An 18,226-nucleotide genomic window follows, 5' to 3' on the forward strand; every position below is an offset into this window, starting at 1 on the left:
ACTCTGGGAATGAAAACTCAGCACTTCCCCCCCATAGAACACAGGCGTGCCCTGCTCCCTGTGCACAGGGGACGAAGCTCTTCTGGAACTGGACTGCTCTGTGCCTCCATCCCTGCATCCATCCCTGCACCCTCCATCCCGGGGTGCCCACCCGCACCCCCCGCACACGCTGCCTGGTACCCAGAGACACTTTCTCATCCCCCCATCCCCTCTGTTCTCCTCCAGTGTATTTATGAATTTCACATGAAGTACTGTTTTATTTTTTTAACGACTTTGTAAAGCTTACCAGGGTTACAATCACCATTTTTAGAGCTGTGTCAGTCCACAATGTTAAAAAAAAATCCCTTTTTTTTAATGTATTATATTTTTTGTGTATTTTTTTTAATCCAGCTGTGATGGGTTGTATCATATATTTGTTGTGTTTACTGTATCTGTCCAACTTCAAAGAGAGGAGACTGTGGAGCTCCAAGAAAACTACAGTCTGCTGAAAAGAAAACCATTAAAATTATTTGTTCATGGGTTGGCTCAAGTCATTCTGAAGTTCATATTGGTTTATTTCTTGTGGTTTTCTTCCAACAGACAGGACTATGAGGGTTGCTACAGCCCATGAAACCCCTTGGCTGGGTCACGCTTCCCCTGGACCACAGTTCTGGGCATTGCAACACCACATTCAAGAGCATTTTGCTGTGGTTGCATCACCAGGGGTGGTTCTGTAGGGAAGGTGACTCCTGGATTAACCCACCCTGGGGCATATGCTGCACAGCATCACTGGGTGCAGGGACACATATCTTAGGGGGTCACATCCTTGCTCACACTGGCATCAGGGGATGGAGGACTGAGTCTGACCAACCACTGGGAAATGCAGCCCGAAGAGCCAACCATATCCTGGGCTTCATCCCTGGCAGTGCTCAAGGCCAGGTTGGACACAGGGGCTTGGAGCAAGCTGCTCCAGTGGAAGGGGTCCCTGCCCATGACAGGGGCTGGAGCTGGAGGAGCTTTAAGGTCCCTTCAGCCCAACCCATGCTGGGATTCTGTGATTTCCTCAAGCCTCCAGAGAGCTCTGAAAGTCATCCCATCAAAGAGCAGTAAGGGGAAACTGCTTGGCTTGGGCAGTGCTGCTGCTACATCAGATAACGACTGGTCCTTGGCTTGGGTGAGAAATGAGCTGGGGAAGCCACCCATCCCAGAGCACAGATGGCTCTTTGCTGTCACCTGAAGCACCACAGGGCCTGTGCAGTGTGTGGTGTTTGCCAGGTCCCTGGGGGAATTCACCTCCTTCCGTGATTCTGTGGCTAAGGCATCCAAGAGACTTATTTCTAAGTGGGCTCCGTGTGGAGCTAATCCAGCCTGAGCCATAGGCTGGGAATGGCAACAAAACAACACGCAGAATCGAGAGAGACCCTGACAGCAGAGCCAGGCTCACCAGCACCCCGTGCATACCAGCCCTTGCTGAGAGCATCAGTGCCCCGCGAACAGGCTGTAGGACGTGCATGCAGTGCCATCGTAAGGGCTGTGAAGGAGGAGGCAGGGGAGGAGGAAAGCTGCTCAAATACTGGGCACTGCCGCCTTTCCCATGAGCCCATGGACAGGAGTAGGGGAAGGGAAGGGAGAGATGCCCGGGGGGGCTGCGGGATGCTCCCGAGGAGACCTGGGACCAGGGTGCTAATGAGAGAGGATGACAGCGACATCACGGAGGATCCCACAGGCCTCCGAGAAGATGCTGGGATGGGAGCCCGAGCTGCCAGGAGCTGCGCGGGCTGCCCTGGGGAGGCGAGCGCAGCCGCCGTTACCGCTGCTGTCCCCCAGAGCGCCTGCCAACGCACCGTATCCGCACCCATCACACCCACCCCCGACCCATTCACACCTCCCGGCCCTGACCCGCCTCCCGGGGCGGCCCCTTCCCTTCCCCTTCCCTTTCCGTTCCGTTCCGTTCCGTTCCCGTTCCGCGCTGCCTGCCGGGACGCGTAGTCCCGCGGCCCCGCACCGCTCCCGCTCGCACCAGGTCCGGTTCCGATCCCGATCCCAGTCCGCTCCGCGCTCCCCCCGCTCCGCTCCGCTCCGTTCTCCCGCTGCTCCGCCCCGCCTATTGCTGTGCTCCCGGCCCCTCTCTCTGCCCCGCTCCGCCTGTTGTTGCTCCCGGCCCCGCTCCGCCTGTTGCTCGCAATCCCATCCCCGTTCCGCGCCGGGTCCCGTCGGGAGCGTCCCCGGGGTTGTTACCGGTAATACCGGCTGGCACCGCACGGCGTGGGGACGAGATGAGCCGCGCTGGGAGCCCCCGGGGCAGGCAGAGCCCGGCTGCCCGCGCCCGTCACCCCGGAGCCCCGGGTCACTTTCCTGGGGTTCTAAGCGGGCAGCGCTGGGGCTGCTCCGGGCCCTCCCGGGGCTTGGGGTGTCCAAAAGTGTCCACGGGCTCCGAGGCGCGGAGGGGGCTTCGGGGGGGGTGGGTGTCCCGTGCCCGTGCCAAGCAGATTCGCTTTGAAACTGGACTTAAAGTTCCAGGGCTTGAGCCCTGAACCCCGTCCCTGACTCACCGGTGTCCTCGTCCCTGGCATGCAGGAGTCACCCGTCTTGTTCGGGTGCGTGGGTCCCTGATTAGGGGCAGGTTGGGGTTTGGGATGGCCCTTGCGGGTGGGAGAGGAGGGGGGGGCCTGGGCCAGGCTCCTTTGTCCCAGCCTGGCTCCCCAGATCTGACCCGTTCTCTGTGCCAGCTCCCCGGGGCTGTCACCCCCGCCCCGTCCCTACGGGACCCCCCTCTGCCCTGGTGAGCAATGGAGGGAGATTCCACCCTGCAGCTCCGTGTCTTCGACCTCAACTGCTGGTGAGTCCAGGGGCTCTCTGGGGTGGGGATAGGGACCCCTGCACTGGGAGAGGGGGCCCACCCTTTGTGTCCCCTTTGTTTCGGGCTCACACTGCTCTCCCAGCCCTGCGCCTGTCAGGGTTGTGCTCCCATCCCCTCTGTGCCTGCTCCTCCCAGAAACACCCCCCCCCCCGTTCACCCCCCAACCATGGATGAGCTGCCTTGATTCTGTGGGCAGGAAGAGCTGTCCCCAGTCAGCCTGCTTGTGCATCCCTCTTGTCCCCATGTCCCCCGGTGGCCCTTGCCCCTCCCTTCCCCTCTCAGTCTGCCTCCTGCCCATTCCAGTGCTGGAGCCCTCGCTCCCCCATTTCAGGCACTGGCAGCCCACATCACCCCCTGCACCCCCCCCCCTCCTCCAAGCTGTGACCTCCCCTTCTCTCCATCAGGGCCATCCGCTACCTGAGCAAACGGCGGCAGGAGCGCGTGCGGCTCATCGGGGACGTGCTGCGCCAGGAGCGCTTCGACCTGGTCCTGCTCCAGGAGGTGGGGGCAGCCCCTGAGCTGCACGCGCCTGTTGTCAGCCCCGGGCTGTGACACGAGGTGTGCCCGGTCTCAGCCCGGTCTCAGCCCATGCTGCTGTTCTCCAGGTGTGGAGCGAGCAGGACTACAGTGAGCTGAAGGTGAAGCTGGGAGGATGCTACCCCTTCTCCCATTACTTCCGGAGGTGAGAGGGGCCAAGCTCAGGGCTGCCCGTGGGGCTGTGACACATCCTTGGTGTTTGCCACATGGAGACACCAGTGCAGGTGCTGTAGGTCACCTCTGTCCCATGTGGAGAGTGGGGTGCTCACAGGAGCACAGTGGAACCCTGGGGTGTGAGGAGCCCCTTGGCTTGGGGCTGGCAGGAGGGAGGAGGGGGGCACCATATACTTGTGGTTAAGCCAACTATATACTGGGCTTCACCAAAACAAGTTTAACCATCAGGGTGAGGGATGTGATCCTGCCCCTCTGCTCTGCTCTCGTGAGACCCCACTTGCAGCACTGTGTGCAGTGCCTGTGTCCCCAGCATAAGGACATGGAGCTGTTGGAGCAAGGCCAGAGGAGGCCATGAGGATGCTCAGGGGCTGGAGCACCTCCTGTATGGAGCCAGGCTGAGAACACTGGGGCTGTTCAGCCTGGAGAAGAGAAGCTGCGTGGAGACCTCAGAGCAGCTTCCAGTGTCTGAAGGGGGCTACAAGGATGCTGGAGAGGGACTCTTCATCAGGGACTGCAGTGATGGGACAAGGGGTGATGGGTTCAGACTGAAACAGGGGAAGTTCAGGTTGGATCTAAGGCAGAAGCTCTTCCCTGTGAGGGTGCTGAGGCGCTGGCAGAGGGTGCCCAGAGAAGCTGTGGCTGCCCCATCCCTGGCAGTGCTCAAGGCCAGGTTGGACACAGGGGCTTGGAGCAAGCTGCTCCAGTGGAAGGGGTCCCTGCCCGTGGCAGGGGTCGGAGCTGGAGGAGCTTTCAGGTCCCTTCCAACCCAAACCAGTCTGGGGTTCTGTACCTACACTTCTCACTGTGCTTTTCCCCTCCTGCAGTGGGGTGATCGGCAGCGGCCTCTGCGTCTTCTCCAGGTTCCCCATCCTGGACACCCTCCTCTACCAGTACTCGCTGAATGGGTACCCCTACATGGTGAGTGGGATGGGGGACATGGCATCACGGTTCCTGGCCCCATGGAGCCTCACCAGCCCCCCAACCTGTGCCACTTCCCCTCTGGCAGCTCCAGCACGGGGACTGGTTCTGCGGCAAGTCCGTCGGCCTTGTCATCATTAAGATCTCTGGGATCATCTTCAATGTCTATGTCACCCATGTGAGTGCCCTGGGGAAGGACCTGGCACTGGGGGCGGCAATGGGGAGGAGGGGGATGAGTGGCTGTACCCCCCCTTTGCTGTCCCCTTGCTTTTAACCACTGCTCTGCACCGTATCTCATGGGACTCTGTACTGATGTAATGAAATATTGCTTTGGAGAGGGGCAGAGACCCCCAGCCTGGCTGAGCATCCCAGGCTGTCCCCAGGGGGTGAGATGAAGACAGAGGGGTTATCCAGACCCCAAAAGGACCATCTAGAGGGGCTGGGTGGGTGTGCAGGGAGCCAAGGAGTGAGGAAGGTGCCAGCGTGGGGGTCACGGCCACTCTGCCCCCCCCACCAGCTACATGCGGAATACTGCCGGGAGAAGGACGCCTACCTGCCCCACCGCCTGGTGCAGGCCTGGGAGCTGGCCCAGTTCATCCGGTGAGCAGCTGTGGGGTGTCCCAGTCCCACGGGGTTCCCCATTGCAGGTCCCCGGGGTGCGTGTGGTCACCCCTGCCCCTGGGGCTTGCACTGCAGAGAGCTTCCATTTGCACCAAGTCCCAGTCAGGAGTAAGGCTGGGGAGCGCTGGGGAGGGCCCCAGTCACCCCAGTCCGCTGTGGGGCAGTGGTTTAGCTGTCCCCACCCCCACAGACACACCTCAAAGGCAGCTGATGTGGTGCTGCTGGGGGGGGACCTGAACATGCACCCTGAGGACGTGGGCATCCGGCTGCTGCGCGGCTGGACGGGGCTGCAGGATGCCTTTGCTGAGGCCAAGCACTTTGAGGTGAGCAGCAGGGGGGAAGCAGGGTCCTGGGGCGCACTGAGAGCCCCCCACCCACCCATGTGCTTCATCTCAGGGCTGTAAGGATGGCTGCACCCTCATCCCCAACAACTGCTTCACCATCAAGACAGAGCTGCTGCCCTTCCCGCTCGGTATTCGCATTGACTACATCCTCTACAAGGTAACGGGGGGTGCCTTGGCCATCAGTCGGGAGGAGCAGGGGGGAGAAAGCATCACGAGCCCCCTGTCACCTCACCCAGGCCATCTCCAGCTTCGTGGTAAAGTGTGAAGAGCTGAAGACCACGACGGGGTCAGCTCCAGGCAGGGACATCCCCTTCTCAGACCATGAAGCTGTGATGGCAACGCTGCACATCAGGAGGCAGCGAGAGGCTGCGAGTGCCACCTTCAGCACAGCGGGTAAGGTGGGGGTGCTGCCAGGGTCCCCCATGTGCTGTGGAATAGGGGCTGGTGGATGGGCTGGAGCTGGATGAAGTGGGCAGAAGAGGCCGTGAGGATGCTCAGGATCTGGAGCAGCTCCTGTATGGAGCCAGGCTGAGAACACTGGGGCTGTTCAGCCTGGAGAAGAGAAGCTGTGTGGGGACCTCAGAGCAGCTTCCAGTGTCTGAAGGGGGCTACAAGGATGCTGCAGAGGGACTCTTCATCAGGGACTGCAGTGATAGGACAAGGGGTGATGGGTTCAGACTGAAACAGGGGAAGTTCAGGTTTGATCTAAGGCAGAAGCTCTTCCCTGTGAGGGTGCTGAGGCGCTGGCACAGGGTGCCCAGAGAAGCTGTGGCTGCCCCATCCCTGGTAGTGCTCAAGGCCAGGTTGGACACAGGGGCTTGGAGCAAGCTGCTCCAGTGGAAGGGGTCCCTGCCCGTGGTAGGGTCCTTTCCAACCCAAATCAGTCTGGGATTTTATAATTTGGATGGAGTTTTGGAGGAGGTTTCCCCTTGCTTAGGGCATCCCTTGGGGTGCCTGCGTGGGCAGGCAGAGCAGGGCAGTGGGAGAAAAAGCCCTACTGGGGGGGGTAAAGGGCAATGGGGGATGCCAGGGGGGTCCTATCCTGCTGAGCCACCTCTGCCCCCCGCAGCGCCGGCGCTGGTGGACGTGGTGACGGAGGCACGGACCGAGGTCGGCGTGGGGCTGCGGGCAGCGCAGCGGCAGCGCTACTCCACGGGCAGGCTGGCGGTGCTGGCGCTGCTGCTGCTGCTGCTGCAGGCTGCGGCCGTGCTGGGCACGCTGGCGGGGCTGGGCGGGCAGCCCTTCCCCAAGCTCTCCTTCTCCCTGCTGGCCTTCCTCGCCGCCGGCATCCTCCTCCTGGCCACTGGCCTCCACCTCTTCCACACCATCGAGGTGAAGATGCTGCAGGGCACGGAGGAGCAGATGCGGATGGCGCTGCGGGTGCTGCAGGAGCGGCCCAGCGACGGCTGAGTTGATGCCGTGGATGTCCCACGGTGTCCCCACAGCCCCATCCTGGCCTCTTTAGGTCCCTTTTTCCAGCTGACTTCTGATTGTAGGTGAGCAGCGCTGTGGCCGCATCGGTGGCACAGGTTCACAGCTGCCTCTCTGGGTGAGATTAAGATTTTGGGGGCCAGTTTCATCATGCTGGCCCCCATGGGAACCCGGGGGGAGGCAGATTTTAATCGCTTTTTTAACACACCCTTTTTACCTGGAGGGACCCACCAGCATGGCCGAGAGGCTCCAGAGGCTCAGCCTGGGGTGGCCTCAGGGGCTCCTGGTGAAAGCTGGTGCCTGCTCCAGCAACCAGATTTGACTCAGGTAGAAATAAAGGTGATGTTTTAACCCTTGGTGCTGGGCTGGGGAGGCTTTATTCAAAGGAAGGGGGAGTTTGCAGCAGGATTGTAGGGCTGGTGCAGACACAACGAGGACAGGAGGGTTTGGGGAGGGAGGATGAGGAATGGAGAGGGGGGTGCACTGCTAACAGAGGACCCCGCACCCAGGACCTCCATGCTCGGCATAGCTGGTGCTTAAGCACTGTCTGGCCGTGGAGGCCACCCCACAACAACCGTGGCATTGCCAAGCAGGAGAAACCCCAAAGGGACAAGGAGGACGCAGGCCTCAGCCTGGTGCCACACAGCACTGGCCCTGAGCACAGTCCCCTCTGGGAGCTGCTGGACAAACAGCCCCTTCCCCAGTGCTGGGGCATCACGGGCTGGGGGGGTCTGACTGGCTTCCAGCAGTTGCTGGGGAGAGCAGGGATGTGGCACTCGAAAGCAGCAATGCAGAGTGGTGGGGTCAGCCCCGTCTGTCCCTGGCTCCACTTGCAGAGCCACATGTCCCTGAAGAGCTGGATGTCCAGTGTGGGGTGGATGGATCTGCTGGATTAGGAGGCATGTCCTCAGTGTGGGTGGATGCCCCAGGGTGTCCTCCGAGGGCTACTCCTGACACTGCCTCTCCACATCTGGCATCTGCACTGCAACCTCCCTGCTGTGGCCAGGGTCACATCTCCAGTGCCCAGAGCTGGGCAGGTTGTGATGAGCCACCTCTGTCCCACCAAGAACGCGTCCTGAGGCAGGTTCAGCTCGAGCACGAGGGGCTCTGCTGGCAAAACACTTCCCATGGCCCAGCCAAGCCTCCGGGCAGCATCCTCTGGAAGAGGTGATGGCTGCAGGACCTCCTGCACTGAGCGAGACCCTGCTTCCACGCGGGGCTGCTTCCTCCTGTGGCAAACCCCACAGTGCCTGTGTCCTGCAGCCTCCTGCAGATCTTGTTCTCAAGCAAGCTCAAGGCAAAGGCAATCCAGCCAAGCGTGGGGAAACCCTCTCTGCACCCCCAAGCCAGGGTGCTCCCCGGTGTCTCCCTACACAGGTATCCACCAATGGGTCCAACCTCTCCATGGCAGCTTTGGCAAGCAGGGAGCTGGATTCACCACAGCACCTCAGGCATCACCTCCAGAGGTGATGCTGAGCCAGGCTGGGGGGACACCTCTTGTCCCCCCGCGGGAGGAACCCGTGTGTCCTGAGGCCACATGAGTCAGGGCTGCAGCTCACTGAGCCGCTTCTCCTCCTGGATGTGGATGAGGACGTTGCGCTTGTTCACCACGTCCAGCAGCTGCACCAGGATCTCCTGCTCGGCTGCACGATCCTCGGGTGTCTTCAGGGATTCTATGAGAGCAGGAGGCTGGAGCAGGGCTGGGGGGGGGGGCACAGCCCCATCATGCTCCCCCCACCAGGCACAGGAGCCCCAGAACTCACCCTCCTTGTTCATGTAGCCCCGGAGCTTCTGGTCGAGCTGGCACTGCTGCTCCTCCAGCTTCAGCTCCTGCACGCTGCGGGGAGGGAAGGGGGCCGCTGGGCTCGGGGGGCTGGGGTGAGCTGAGCCCCCCATGCCAACCCGGAGCATCCTCCCCAAGCCTTACGCGATCATGAGGTCTGACTCCTCAGACATCAGGCTGTTCTTCTTCTGGACCAGGTACAGCAGCTGGTTCATCCACTGCGTCTTCTGGTCGGCCGGGGTGCCTGTGGGGCAGGGGGGGTGTGAGTGGGGCGCAGACCCCCTCGTTACGGTGCTCGTGGTGCCCCATCCACCCTGGCTTTACCACCCTCATCCCGGAGTAACTTCTCGAGCTTGATGCCCTGCTGCTCCAGCTCCCGGAATGTCACCTCGATCTCCTCCAGCCGCCTCTGGATGGCCTGCAAAGGGAGGGCAGTCATCACCCATGGGCTGGCACCTCCTGCAGTGGGATGGAGGGGATGGGGACCCAGCTCTGTCCCACGGGGCTACCTGGGCTTTGCAGAACCGCTTCATCTGGGCTTCCCTGTCCCGGCGGGTCAGGGTGCGCTTCCAGGTGGGGTATTTCTCCTCTTCCCCCGGGTCCAGGCCCTGTGAGGGACAGGGGCATGGGCAGGGGTCAGTCATTGCCCCAGTCATTGCGTCAGAGCCTGACCCAATGACTCTGAGAGGAGATGTCAACGAGAGCCCCAGCACTGCCTGAGCTGGTGCGGCCACTGCTATTAAGGGAAAGCACTCACCGACTCCACCCTGATGCCAAGGTTCGGGCCTTCCTCCTCCTCCTCCTCCTCCTCCTCCTCCTCACTCTCACTCTCCTCCAAAGCTGCCCCAAGAAAAGAACCGTTTTGAACCGTTTTGGGGTAGTGGAGGGACCCAGAGCCCTGCTCAGAGACCCCAGCTCATAGTCACCTACCTTCCTCCATGGCCATTTCCTCCTCCTCTTCCTGCTCTTCCTCCCAGGCATCTTGTGCTGGCCACTGAGCAGGAAGGGCCTCAGGTGCTGCTTGGAGCCACAGACGAGCTGGCTTCGGTGGTGGCTCAGGCTCTGCTTCACTGGTGAGGTTCAGCGTGGACAGCTTGAGCTTCTCCAGTGGCGTGAGGACGATCTTCCTCCTGCCACCACCCTCCTCACCCTCCTCTGCCACCCGTCTGGGCTCCGCGCTGGGACCCTCATCCTCTCTCACATCCTGCTTGGGCTGTGCCAGCAGCTCCTCCTGCTGCTCCATGTCACCAGCATCACCCACAGCGTCCTCCACTGCCCCTCGCTCTTCCCCTAGCCGCGGCGCTGCTGCTGGGGGCTGCAGGGGACCCGGTGGTACACCATCCTTGGGGGACACACATGGGCTCCCAGCATCCGAGGGCATGCAAGCGGCATCCTATGGCAGAGGGGTTACGCAGCACAGGAGTACCCCCTCCACCCCCCTCCACCTTCCCCCTTTTCCATGGGGATTTACATCAACTTACCCCATCAGGCAGCACCAGGGGCTCATCCTGGGCCGGATCCATGCCGGTTGGATGGGGGTAATGAAGCGAGCAGTAAAAATGACCTGGAGGGGGGGAACCCCAGACCCATGCAATGACCTGGCTGGTGGAGAAGCCTTCCCCTGAGCATCCCCTCCGGGCCGCCCCCCTCACCGTGCTGCTCATCGCAGGCGTAGTCGCCCAGGCGCAGGGTGGCCCCGCACTGCCAGCACTGGAAGCACCCGCGGTGGAAGAAGCGTCCCTCGGCGCTGGCTCGCTCCAGGATGTAGACGCGGCGGCCACAGAAGTAGCAGGCGTCGCTGCTGTCCCCGCGGGCGGCCGCTGGCTGCGGGCACACGGGGCAGGGTGCGGTGGCACTCGGGGGGCTGGCGCCCACCCTGCCCCAGCAGCCTAAAGGGGTTGGGGGGGGGTTCTCCGCTTGCAGCTCAGGTTTGCTGGCACCAGCAAGGGAGTGGCAAAGCCTTGGCTCTGGAAAACCAGTTGGGTCAGGAAACAGGCAGGGAGGAGCCGGGAGCATGTGGGTGTTTGCTTGCACAGCTCCAGTCCCAACCCTTGGCTCAGCCCCACCGCTGCCCCCACAAGCGCCCACCCACCCACAAGGACCAACCTGCCCTGGGTCCATGGGGGTGGTTTGTGGCGGCTCACGGGCATCATCCGGCATGTCTGCATCCAGCCCTGTCTCCAGCTAGGAGCAGCCCAAGGGAGGGTCAGCCTCACACTGCTCCCCAGGACCACTGCGCCCTGGGGCACAGCACCCCTCTGCTGACCCACCTCAGCATCCCTGCGGCTCCTCTTGGCCTCAGCATCTTTCTGGGCACTGTCCTGCAAAGGGGATAGCTAGGATGGGGAAGGGGGCATGGTTTTGGGGTGTCACGAGGGTCTGGATGGGGATCCCTCACCTGGGCGCGCTTGTGGGTCAGGCTCCGGCTCTTCTGCTGCTTGCTGAGGAAGAGGATGGCTCCTCGTGTACCAAGTGGAAACAACGACTTCTTGGTGACCTCCTCTGCCTCTGCACAGAGGGGACACAGCCATGGGACGCACCCTACAAAGCGGGGGGCACCCACCCAGCCCCAGAGGAGCATCAGGATAGGATACGTCACCCCAAAATCCATACCTGGTGAGGTCTTGAAAGCTTCATAGAACTGGCTGAGGTAGGTGATGAGCCCCAGGCAGTCGGGCTCTGCCATGGTGGCCATCTCAATGCTGGAGAGGACAGGCTGGATGCCCAGCTCCTGTTCCGCCACGTCCAGCATCATCTGGTGGTTCCGGATGGGATCCTGGGGGTCCAGAGACTCGAAGTGCCTGCAGGGAGACACGGCTGGCACCAGGGTGTGCTCTGCAGGTTGGGGGGTACCGGTGGGGGTCCCAGGCACTCACACCAGGTCAGGCCGGAAGCGGTGGATGAGGGCGCAGAGGGCCAAGCCGCTGGTCCAGGAGGTGGTGAAGTTGGTCACGTCCACGCCTCGGTACCCGGCCGTGCTGGCCTGGCACCAGCTCAGCAGGTCCTCATAGGCACCTCTGGAGACCACTGGGGAAGCAGCACACGTATCCCCACCCCAAAGCGGCAGGGGACACCCCCATCCCGCTCCGCAACCCAGCATCAGTGCTTTAGTGGGGAAGGGGTCCCATGGGGATGACACAAGATGCCCGCCATACAACACACCCCACACCCCCCCCGAGGCTCAATAAATGGGTTGATAAAGCATCTGTCAGGATTTCCTAGCTCAACATCAGTGCAGGCCAGGAGGAGACAACAACCTCCCCCCTGAGCTGCAGCTGCGGCTGGGTCCCCAGAGGGGGCATGGGCAGAGGGAATGGAAACCAGCAGTGCCACTGGGATGGAAAGGCAGCTGGTGCGGGGAGGAGTGCGGTGGGCAGATGGACAGGAGCCAGGGAAAATCAGGACAGGAGCTGCTCTGGCTTGGGCTGCTGGGAGGAATGCGGGGTCCTGGTGCTGGGGGGGCCGAGGCAGGACCGGCTGCTCCTACCAGTGCTGAGTCTGTTGTCACTCTTCCTCTTGTGGTCCACCTCCACTGTGCCCACGAGGTAGAGGTCCCGGACCTGCAGATGGGGACACGCCAGTGGTGGGGCACTACATGCACAGAGCCAGTGGTGCCTTGCCCAGAGCTAAGCCCAGCAAGGAGACACCCAAACACCCCAACCTCCCCAGAACCCCCCGCATCCACAATGCACAATGCATTAAATTGGCCCTGGGGACCACCACGTTCAGCTTCACACCCTTCTGGGACAGGAGACCGTGCAAGTTGGTGTCACCCTGACCACTGGGGAGGCTGGGCTGGGTGGCTGCCCCATGGCAGGACCTGGGCTGGGTACCTGGTTGGCTTTGATGGCCTGCAGGTTGATGTTGGGGTAGCGCGTGGCCGGGTCGATGCTGTACTGGCTGATGTTCTTGTTGGTGTTGTCCGGGGAGGTCTGGGAGAGGTGCTGGTAGATGCTCTCCCTGGGTGGAAGGGACACGGCTGGGGTCAGTGCTCATCCCCACCCGCTCTGGGTCCAGCCCAGCAGGACGGGGATATTCACCTCTCAGCCAGCACCTCCAGCGGGGGCGTCCCGGCCGCCCATCGCCGCACCATCCATGCCGCATCGAAGGCAGCGAGGAAGCCCCGGGCCACACCAGTGCCCAGCGGCCAGAAAGGCTGTGAAGGGAAAGGCAGAGGTGGAGCTGGAGCAGCACGGCCGGGCGGGATGGCTGGGAAGAGGCTGGGAGCTGCCAGGCTTGGCCGGGGATGAAAGCAGGGAGAGGCAGCAGGACACACAGCGAGCATGGTGCCTGTGTCCTCCCCAGCCAGAGCGGCTGCCTCTGGAGAGGAGCTGGGCTGCTCCTTCACCCTGATCCCTGGTGGGGCCAGGGAAGGTGTAACCCCACCAGAGCATCCTGACAGTGGGACTTGGGGATGGGCAGATGGGGCAAGAAGTATTTAGGGATGGGGAATATATGACAACCAGCACATCTTGCAGGGAAAAGGGAAACTGAGGGAATGGTGCTGCAAGGGGGACCCTCACCTCCACCAAGCAGTCGCCCACCAGCCCAAGGAGCAGGCGGACCCCGTTGTGCTCCCGCACCAGCGCCGCGTTCTCCGAGCGTGTCATGCAGGTGAAATCAAACATGTCAACGTCCGGCAGGCCCCGGTGGTTGAGGGCAAACTCCAGCTGGGGAAGGCAGTAGTTGGTGGAGAAGTTGGCAGCTTCTTTGGCATAGCTGAGGAGGGCGTCCCGGTTCACGTTCTCTGGGGAGAGGAGGCTCTCGATGTCCGCTTTGTCCTGCGAGGATGGGGTGAAGCTGGCTGGGACATGGGAGGCGGTGTCTGCCCCCCAGCCTGAGTGCAGCCGTTCTAGGGTGAAGCTGTGCCACTGGGCCTGGGGCTGTGAGCCCTACAGGAGGATTCTTCCCCTGGCACAGGCTGCCAAAGCCCTCAGCATCGCAGGGGTGCGGGGTCAAACCAGCACCCACGGTCTGCATCCTCCCCTCCATCGCTATGGGATCCTATGGGATCCCAGGGCTGGATCCTGCCCTACTCACCTGGAGGATGACCCCCTTCTTGAGCAGGCTCTGCTTCTTGGCCGTCATGACAAAATAGTGAGTGTCATCCTTGTAGTAGACGATATTTTCCAGGTCGATGCCTGGGAATGGGCAAGGAGCTCTGCTGAGCCATGGGGCAGAGCCACGGGGAGCCCCCACACTGAGCTCAGCCACCTATTGTCCCCTGCTATGAAGTACCGGGCAGGGACACGCATCCAGGGGACACAGAATCAGCTGGGTTGGAAAGGACCTTTAAGACATCCCAGGGCTGAGCCTCCAATTGCACCAGGAGGGGACACGGAGCCGCGCACCCCCCTGCCGGGGCTGGGACCACCGACCTGTTTTGTTGTAGAGGTTCTGGAAGAACTTCTGGTTGTAGATTCGGGCCACGCCGCTGATCTCGGCCACCTCCACCTCGGCCCGGCTGTGGCGGTTGATGAAGTTGGTGGTGATGCCAATGGCCAGCTTGCCCCTCATCTCCTTCCGCTTGAACCCTGCGGGATAGCACTGGTGTGAGCCCCCGCCTGAGCCCCCTGTACCAACCCCATGGGTGCAGGGTCCCTCTGCCGTCACCTTCAGGGACAAATTTGCCTCCACCGGCTGAGATGAGGACGTCGAACTCGTAGTGGCTGAGGGGCGAGGAGCTGGGCTGCAGCAGAGCGCGCCAGCCTGCGGGGAGAGCGCCCGTCACCAGTGGGCTGGCTCTCAACTGGGACGTGCTCCAGTGCAGGGGGGAGACGCTTGCATCTCATCCCCCTGCAAACAGGCATGGCCTGGACTAGCAGAGGGCCCGGGGGGGGCTCAGAGCAGCCACCCACATCCCTGTCCTTGTCCCCAGAGATGCCACAGCAACACCTTACCCTGTCCACCCGCTTTGCCCACTGGGGGGATGAGACCGTTGAACTGCACCTGGATGTGCACCTCCACCCCCAGGAGCAGAGCCACCTTCAGCAGGATCAGCTGGAGCTGCCGGATACCTGCGATGGGAGCAGGGACACTCAGGGCTGCACCCCTGCTCCTTGTGGGGACAACGGGGGGACCCTGAGGGTGCAGAGCTTGCCCCCCCCTAAAAGACTCACTGATGTGGTCCAGAGTGCCGGTGCAGAAGTGGCCATAGAACTTCTTGGCGCCCAGCGCCCGCAGGTCGTGGATGGTGAAGGGCCAGAGGTGCAGGACGTTGTTGCGGGAGAAGGAATCCCTCTTCTCCAGCAGCACCACGCGGGCACCCAGCAGCGCCAGCTCGATGGCCACCCGCAGCCCACAGGGGCCAGCGCCCACCACCAGGCACTGCCAAGGGGATGGGTGGTGTGAAGGTGATGGGCACCCCACAGACAGCAGGAGCATGGCTGCATCTCCCTCCTTCCCCAGCCCAGGATCTGGCTCTCTCAGGCAGTGCCCTCATCCCCTGCGCTGCATGCACTGCTTCTCTCTGCAAAATGGGGGTCCTGTGGGGAGCCCCTCGCTTCTCTGGCTGCCTGAACCTTGCCTTTGCCCAGGGCAGCAATGCAAAGTGCTCAGTGAGATAAAGCACAGCCCGGAATGGGATCTCACCAGCAACAGGCTCAAAACCAGGACTTGGGTTCCATCTCCTGCATAAGACTGGGGGGATGATGGGGCACCAGTACTGGGGACAAAAGCTATCAGCTCTTGGACAGAAATAGGATGCCTGAGCCCCAGGGAAGTCCTGTCCTCCAAAAAGGGCCTGGCAGGTCCCTTTGCCCCTTCGCAGCCTCCCATGAGGTGTCCCCAGTGAGGAGCAGCCAGGAGGAGGAAGGACGCTGTTGGCTGGGTGGCACTGAGGTGACATCATGCCACGGGGAGAGGAGTGGTGCTCATTAACACCCTGCCCCATTAAACCCCATCAACCCCATCCTGCATCCTCCCGGGGTGGGGGGCAGGGTGCCCCAAGTGATGCTCTCACCCTGATGACAAGGACACAGCAAGGAGGGACCCAAACCCTGCACTCCATACACCCGGTACCTTGGTGCTGGCACAGGCTGTGCCCTGGTCGTAGTCCTTGTGCCCAGCTTTCTTATCCAGCTTGCTCCACAGGGCCTTGGCACTCCAGTAGTTGAGGGCAGCCTTGAGGCCATGGTAGAGCTGCAGTCCGCTGCCCTGCAGCCCCAGCTCCTGGCACAGCTCCCTGAAGCAGCCCAGCACCTCCCGGCACTCCCCGGCACGCAGGAACCTCTCGAAGATGCCATGGGCCGGGTTGGCCGGGGCGTTCATCCTGCTTCACCGCGCAGCCTGGCGAGGGACAGCAGAGGTAAGCGGGGGGGGGGACCCTGCTGACCCCCATCCTCAAACCCATCCCAGTCCCATACCTGGTCTGGGTGCGAGGTTTCCCACCCGGGGGTGCTCTTGGGGCTCTTCCTGGCAGCGGGCGCTGAAGTCTCCCCTGGGTGCTGCACCCGGCGAGCCACGGTGTCACACTGGGCAGTGACGTCAGGGGAGGGGGTGGCTGCGGTGGCAGCAAGCGGCTTCCTCCGTGCAGCGCGTGCCTGCAGCAGGGAGAGGTGCTTGGAACAAACCCACCGCTTCCTTCCTCTTCACCTTCAGCCTCACCAGGGGAGGGACTGGGAGCTGGGCCCTGGGTGCAGGGGCAAACCGAACGCAGCCAGACCCAGCCCTGGGGAGCAGGACTGGACCCATCCCACCAGCCTGGCTGTTAGAACCGGAGCGGGGTGACTTTTCCACCCATCTCTGCCTCTGCCACCCCTGGAGCAGGGCAGACGCAGATGAGCACAGAGGAAGTACCAGTGCGGAAACCCCAAAACCCAAACGAGCGAAGGAACTGCTGCCAGGGAACCTGCAGGAGGAGAGGTGCAGTGCACTCCCCATGGGTACCCCAAACCCCCTGCATCCCCTGGGAGATGCGCTCCTGGCATCTCTCCTGGGACCAGCACTGCTTGCATCCCTATCCCACTCCTGGCACTGTCCCCTCAGCACTGTCCTATGCCATCCTCTATTTGCCACCCTAAGCACAAAGCTTTGCCTTGGCCCAGGGCTGGGAAAGCCTCCCCCAGCCCCACAGATCTGTGGTGCTGCCAAGCAGGAACTGGTGAAAGTCTTGGGAAGCCGGAACACTCCCACCTTTGAACCATTGCTCTTTGCCCTCTCCTGTTGGTGTTACTGGCAGCAACGTGGTGGCACCCTGGAGGATGCCAGAGGGGGAATGAGGCAGCATCTGAACCCGGCTGCCCTCGGTGGGGTGGGGGAATGGAGGGGTTTAAGCCTGGGCTTAAATTTAGGCTGGAAAGGCCAAATCCTAGACGGGTTTCAGGTTTGGCCTCACTCCAGCAGCTTCCCTCCGCCTGCAGGCGCTTTGCAAAGCACTTCTGCAGGTCACCTTCCCTCCCAGGCAGGAAACCCGGGCACTGGAACCTCTTCCTCCCTGGGCAGACACAAGGGCAAAGCATCCAGCAGGCAGGGAGCAGGAGCCGGCACCCCCTGCTCGGTCCCCAGCCCAGCAGCATGGGGACAGAGGACAGGAGCGATGCGTTCACAGCAGGGTGCTGATTCCTGCTCTTCCCCCGAGGGCTCCAGCCCTTGTGGCCACACCAGCTGCAAACCTCACCCCCCCCAGGCCCCAGTTCCCACTGGGCACGATGGCGGGGGCAGCACGCTTCCCAGGAAAGATTTCAGGCCCCAGCGCTGGGGCAGGGAAGCTCGGAGGCGGCAGAACAACGCTCCCTGTGTTACACCAAGTTTCCTACGGAAACGATGCTGGTGCTGGCACACATCCCCTTCAGTCAGCTCAGCCCCCGCCACTGTCAGCAAGGGCAGAACCCCCCCGATACTCGGTTCCTGCAGGTTTGGTGCAAGCAAGCAGCTTTCAAGCCCCACAGGCCAGGGATGGTGCTGAGCCAGGCTGCCTCCGGCTCTGCTCTCCCCATGGATGCCTTCTGCATCTCTTCCCTTAAAACTGCTCCTGGAAGCTGGAGGGAGGAGCTGGGGGGGGTTGTTGGTGGTGTAGAATTGAGCCAGCCCTGACTCAGCTCATGCTGGCTCTGGTGGGGACATCACCCCGGAATGACGCATGTGGAGCGTCCCTGGAGCAGGGACATCCCACCCTGCTTTGTAGGTCGGGGTCTCTGCTGTGTCCTTGCATGAAGAGAAGCAGTGGTCCCCTGGGAGATGGCCAGGGCGGGCTGTGCTGGGGGTGCTGGGCTGCGGGCGAGCTCATGTCTTCCAGGCACATGGAAACGGGGTGGGGAAGGACACGGCTCCATGCGGAGCTAATGAAAGCTGGGAGGATTTCCAGCCTCTGGGAGCTGGCTCCCAGCATGGACCAGGCTGCTCTGGGTTTGGGATCCAGCCTGGAGACCCCCTCCCTTCCAGCAATGTCAGGAGGGCCCTAAGGCCTCCAGCTCTTGAAGGGAGGGGAAAATCCCTGCGAATCCTCTGGTTTGAGCCAGGGATGTGGGTGCATGGGCAGAGGCCCCCAGCACGGAGCTGTGGGGAGAAGAGTGGAGGAGAGGGGACAAAGCAGCCACCAGCAGTAGCAAGGGCAGAGCCTGGCAGCAGGGTCACGGTGGG

General features: G+C 62.2%; 2 protein-coding genes across 4 annotated transcripts; one reads left to right on the top strand and one right to left on the bottom strand.

The window, feature by feature from the left end:
* The first annotated feature begins 2,721 nt into the window (after positions 1-2,721).
* Positions 2,722-7,222, top strand: SMPD2 (sphingomyelin phosphodiesterase 2). The gene is made up of 10 exons (XM_061349443.1): positions 2,722-2,818; positions 3,244-3,340; positions 3,445-3,521; positions 4,375-4,468; positions 4,557-4,646; positions 4,986-5,068; positions 5,280-5,412; positions 5,486-5,590; positions 5,670-5,826; positions 6,503-7,222. The coding sequence occupies exons 1-10, from the start codon at positions 2,769-2,771 to the stop codon at positions 6,841-6,843; spliced, it is 1,227 nt and encodes a 408-aa protein (XP_061205427.1). The 5' UTR covers positions 2,722-2,768; the 3' UTR covers positions 6,844-7,222.
* An 889-nt stretch (positions 7,223-8,111) lies between these two features.
* MICAL1 (microtubule associated monooxygenase, calponin and LIM domain containing 1) lies at positions 8,112-15,916 on the bottom strand. 3 transcript variants are annotated; one of them, XM_061349414.1, is made up of 24 exons: positions 15,668-15,916; positions 14,767-14,974; positions 14,548-14,664; positions 14,261-14,356; positions 14,026-14,181; positions 13,688-13,788; positions 13,171-13,428; positions 12,688-12,803; positions 12,481-12,607; positions 12,135-12,207; positions 11,524-11,674; positions 11,261-11,448; positions 11,046-11,155; positions 10,918-10,968; positions 10,754-10,831; positions 10,300-10,471; positions 10,129-10,211; positions 9,578-10,040; positions 9,405-9,487; positions 9,157-9,255; positions 8,975-9,065; positions 8,792-8,891; positions 8,628-8,701; positions 8,112-8,537 (listed from the first exon to the last, which is right to left on the bottom strand). In XM_061349414.1, exons 1-24 carry the CDS (start codon positions 15,914-15,916, stop codon positions 8,407-8,409), a joined length of 3,375 nt encoding a protein of 1,124 aa, XP_061205398.1. In that variant the 3' UTR covers positions 8,112-8,406. The 3 variants fall into 3 exon arrangements, with proteins under 3 accessions (XP_061205398.1, XP_061205397.1, XP_061205399.1); XM_061349413.1 differs by having other exon boundaries at positions 8,972-9,065; XM_061349415.1 differs by lacking the exon at positions 14,261-14,356 and having other exon boundaries at positions 8,972-9,065.
* Between the last annotated feature and the right edge of the window lie 2,310 nt (positions 15,917-18,226).

The sequence above is a fragment of the Neopsephotus bourkii genome, unplaced genomic scaffold (genome assembly GCF_033783945.1).
Source record: "Neopsephotus bourkii isolate Nb327-2 ecotype Australia unplaced genomic scaffold, CSIRO-AGI_Nbou_v1 NB_414, whole genome shotgun sequence".
NCBI classification, from domain to species: Eukaryota; Metazoa; Chordata; class Aves; order Psittaciformes; family Psittacidae; genus Neopsephotus; species Neopsephotus bourkii.

Bases quoted from the DNA above. Each gene is read 5' to 3' on its own strand.
- SMPD2 (XM_061349443.1), top strand. From the start codon at position 2,769: ATGGAGGGAGATTCCACCCTGCAGCTCCGTGTCTTCGACCTCAACTGC. The intron at 2,819-3,243 runs GTGAGTCCAGGG...TCTCTCCATCAG, and splicing joins GTCTTCGACCTCAACTGCTG to GGCCATCCGCTACCTGAGCA. The intron at 4,469-4,556 runs GTGAGTGGGATG...CCCCTCTGGCAG, and splicing joins TGAATGGGTACCCCTACATG to CTCCAGCACGGGGACTGGTT.
- MICAL1 (XM_061349413.1), bottom strand. From the start codon at position 15,916: ATGAACGCCCCGGCCAACCCGGCCCATGGCATCTTCGAGAGGTTCCTG. The intron at 12,208-12,480 runs GTACCCAGCCCA...CCCCATCTGCAG, and splicing joins AGGCCATCAAAGCCAACCAG to GTCCGGGACCTCTACCTCGT. The intron at 8,892-8,971 runs GTAAAGCCAGGG...CCTGCCCCACAG, and splicing joins GTTACTCCGGGATGAGGGTG to GCACCCCGGCCGACCAGAAG.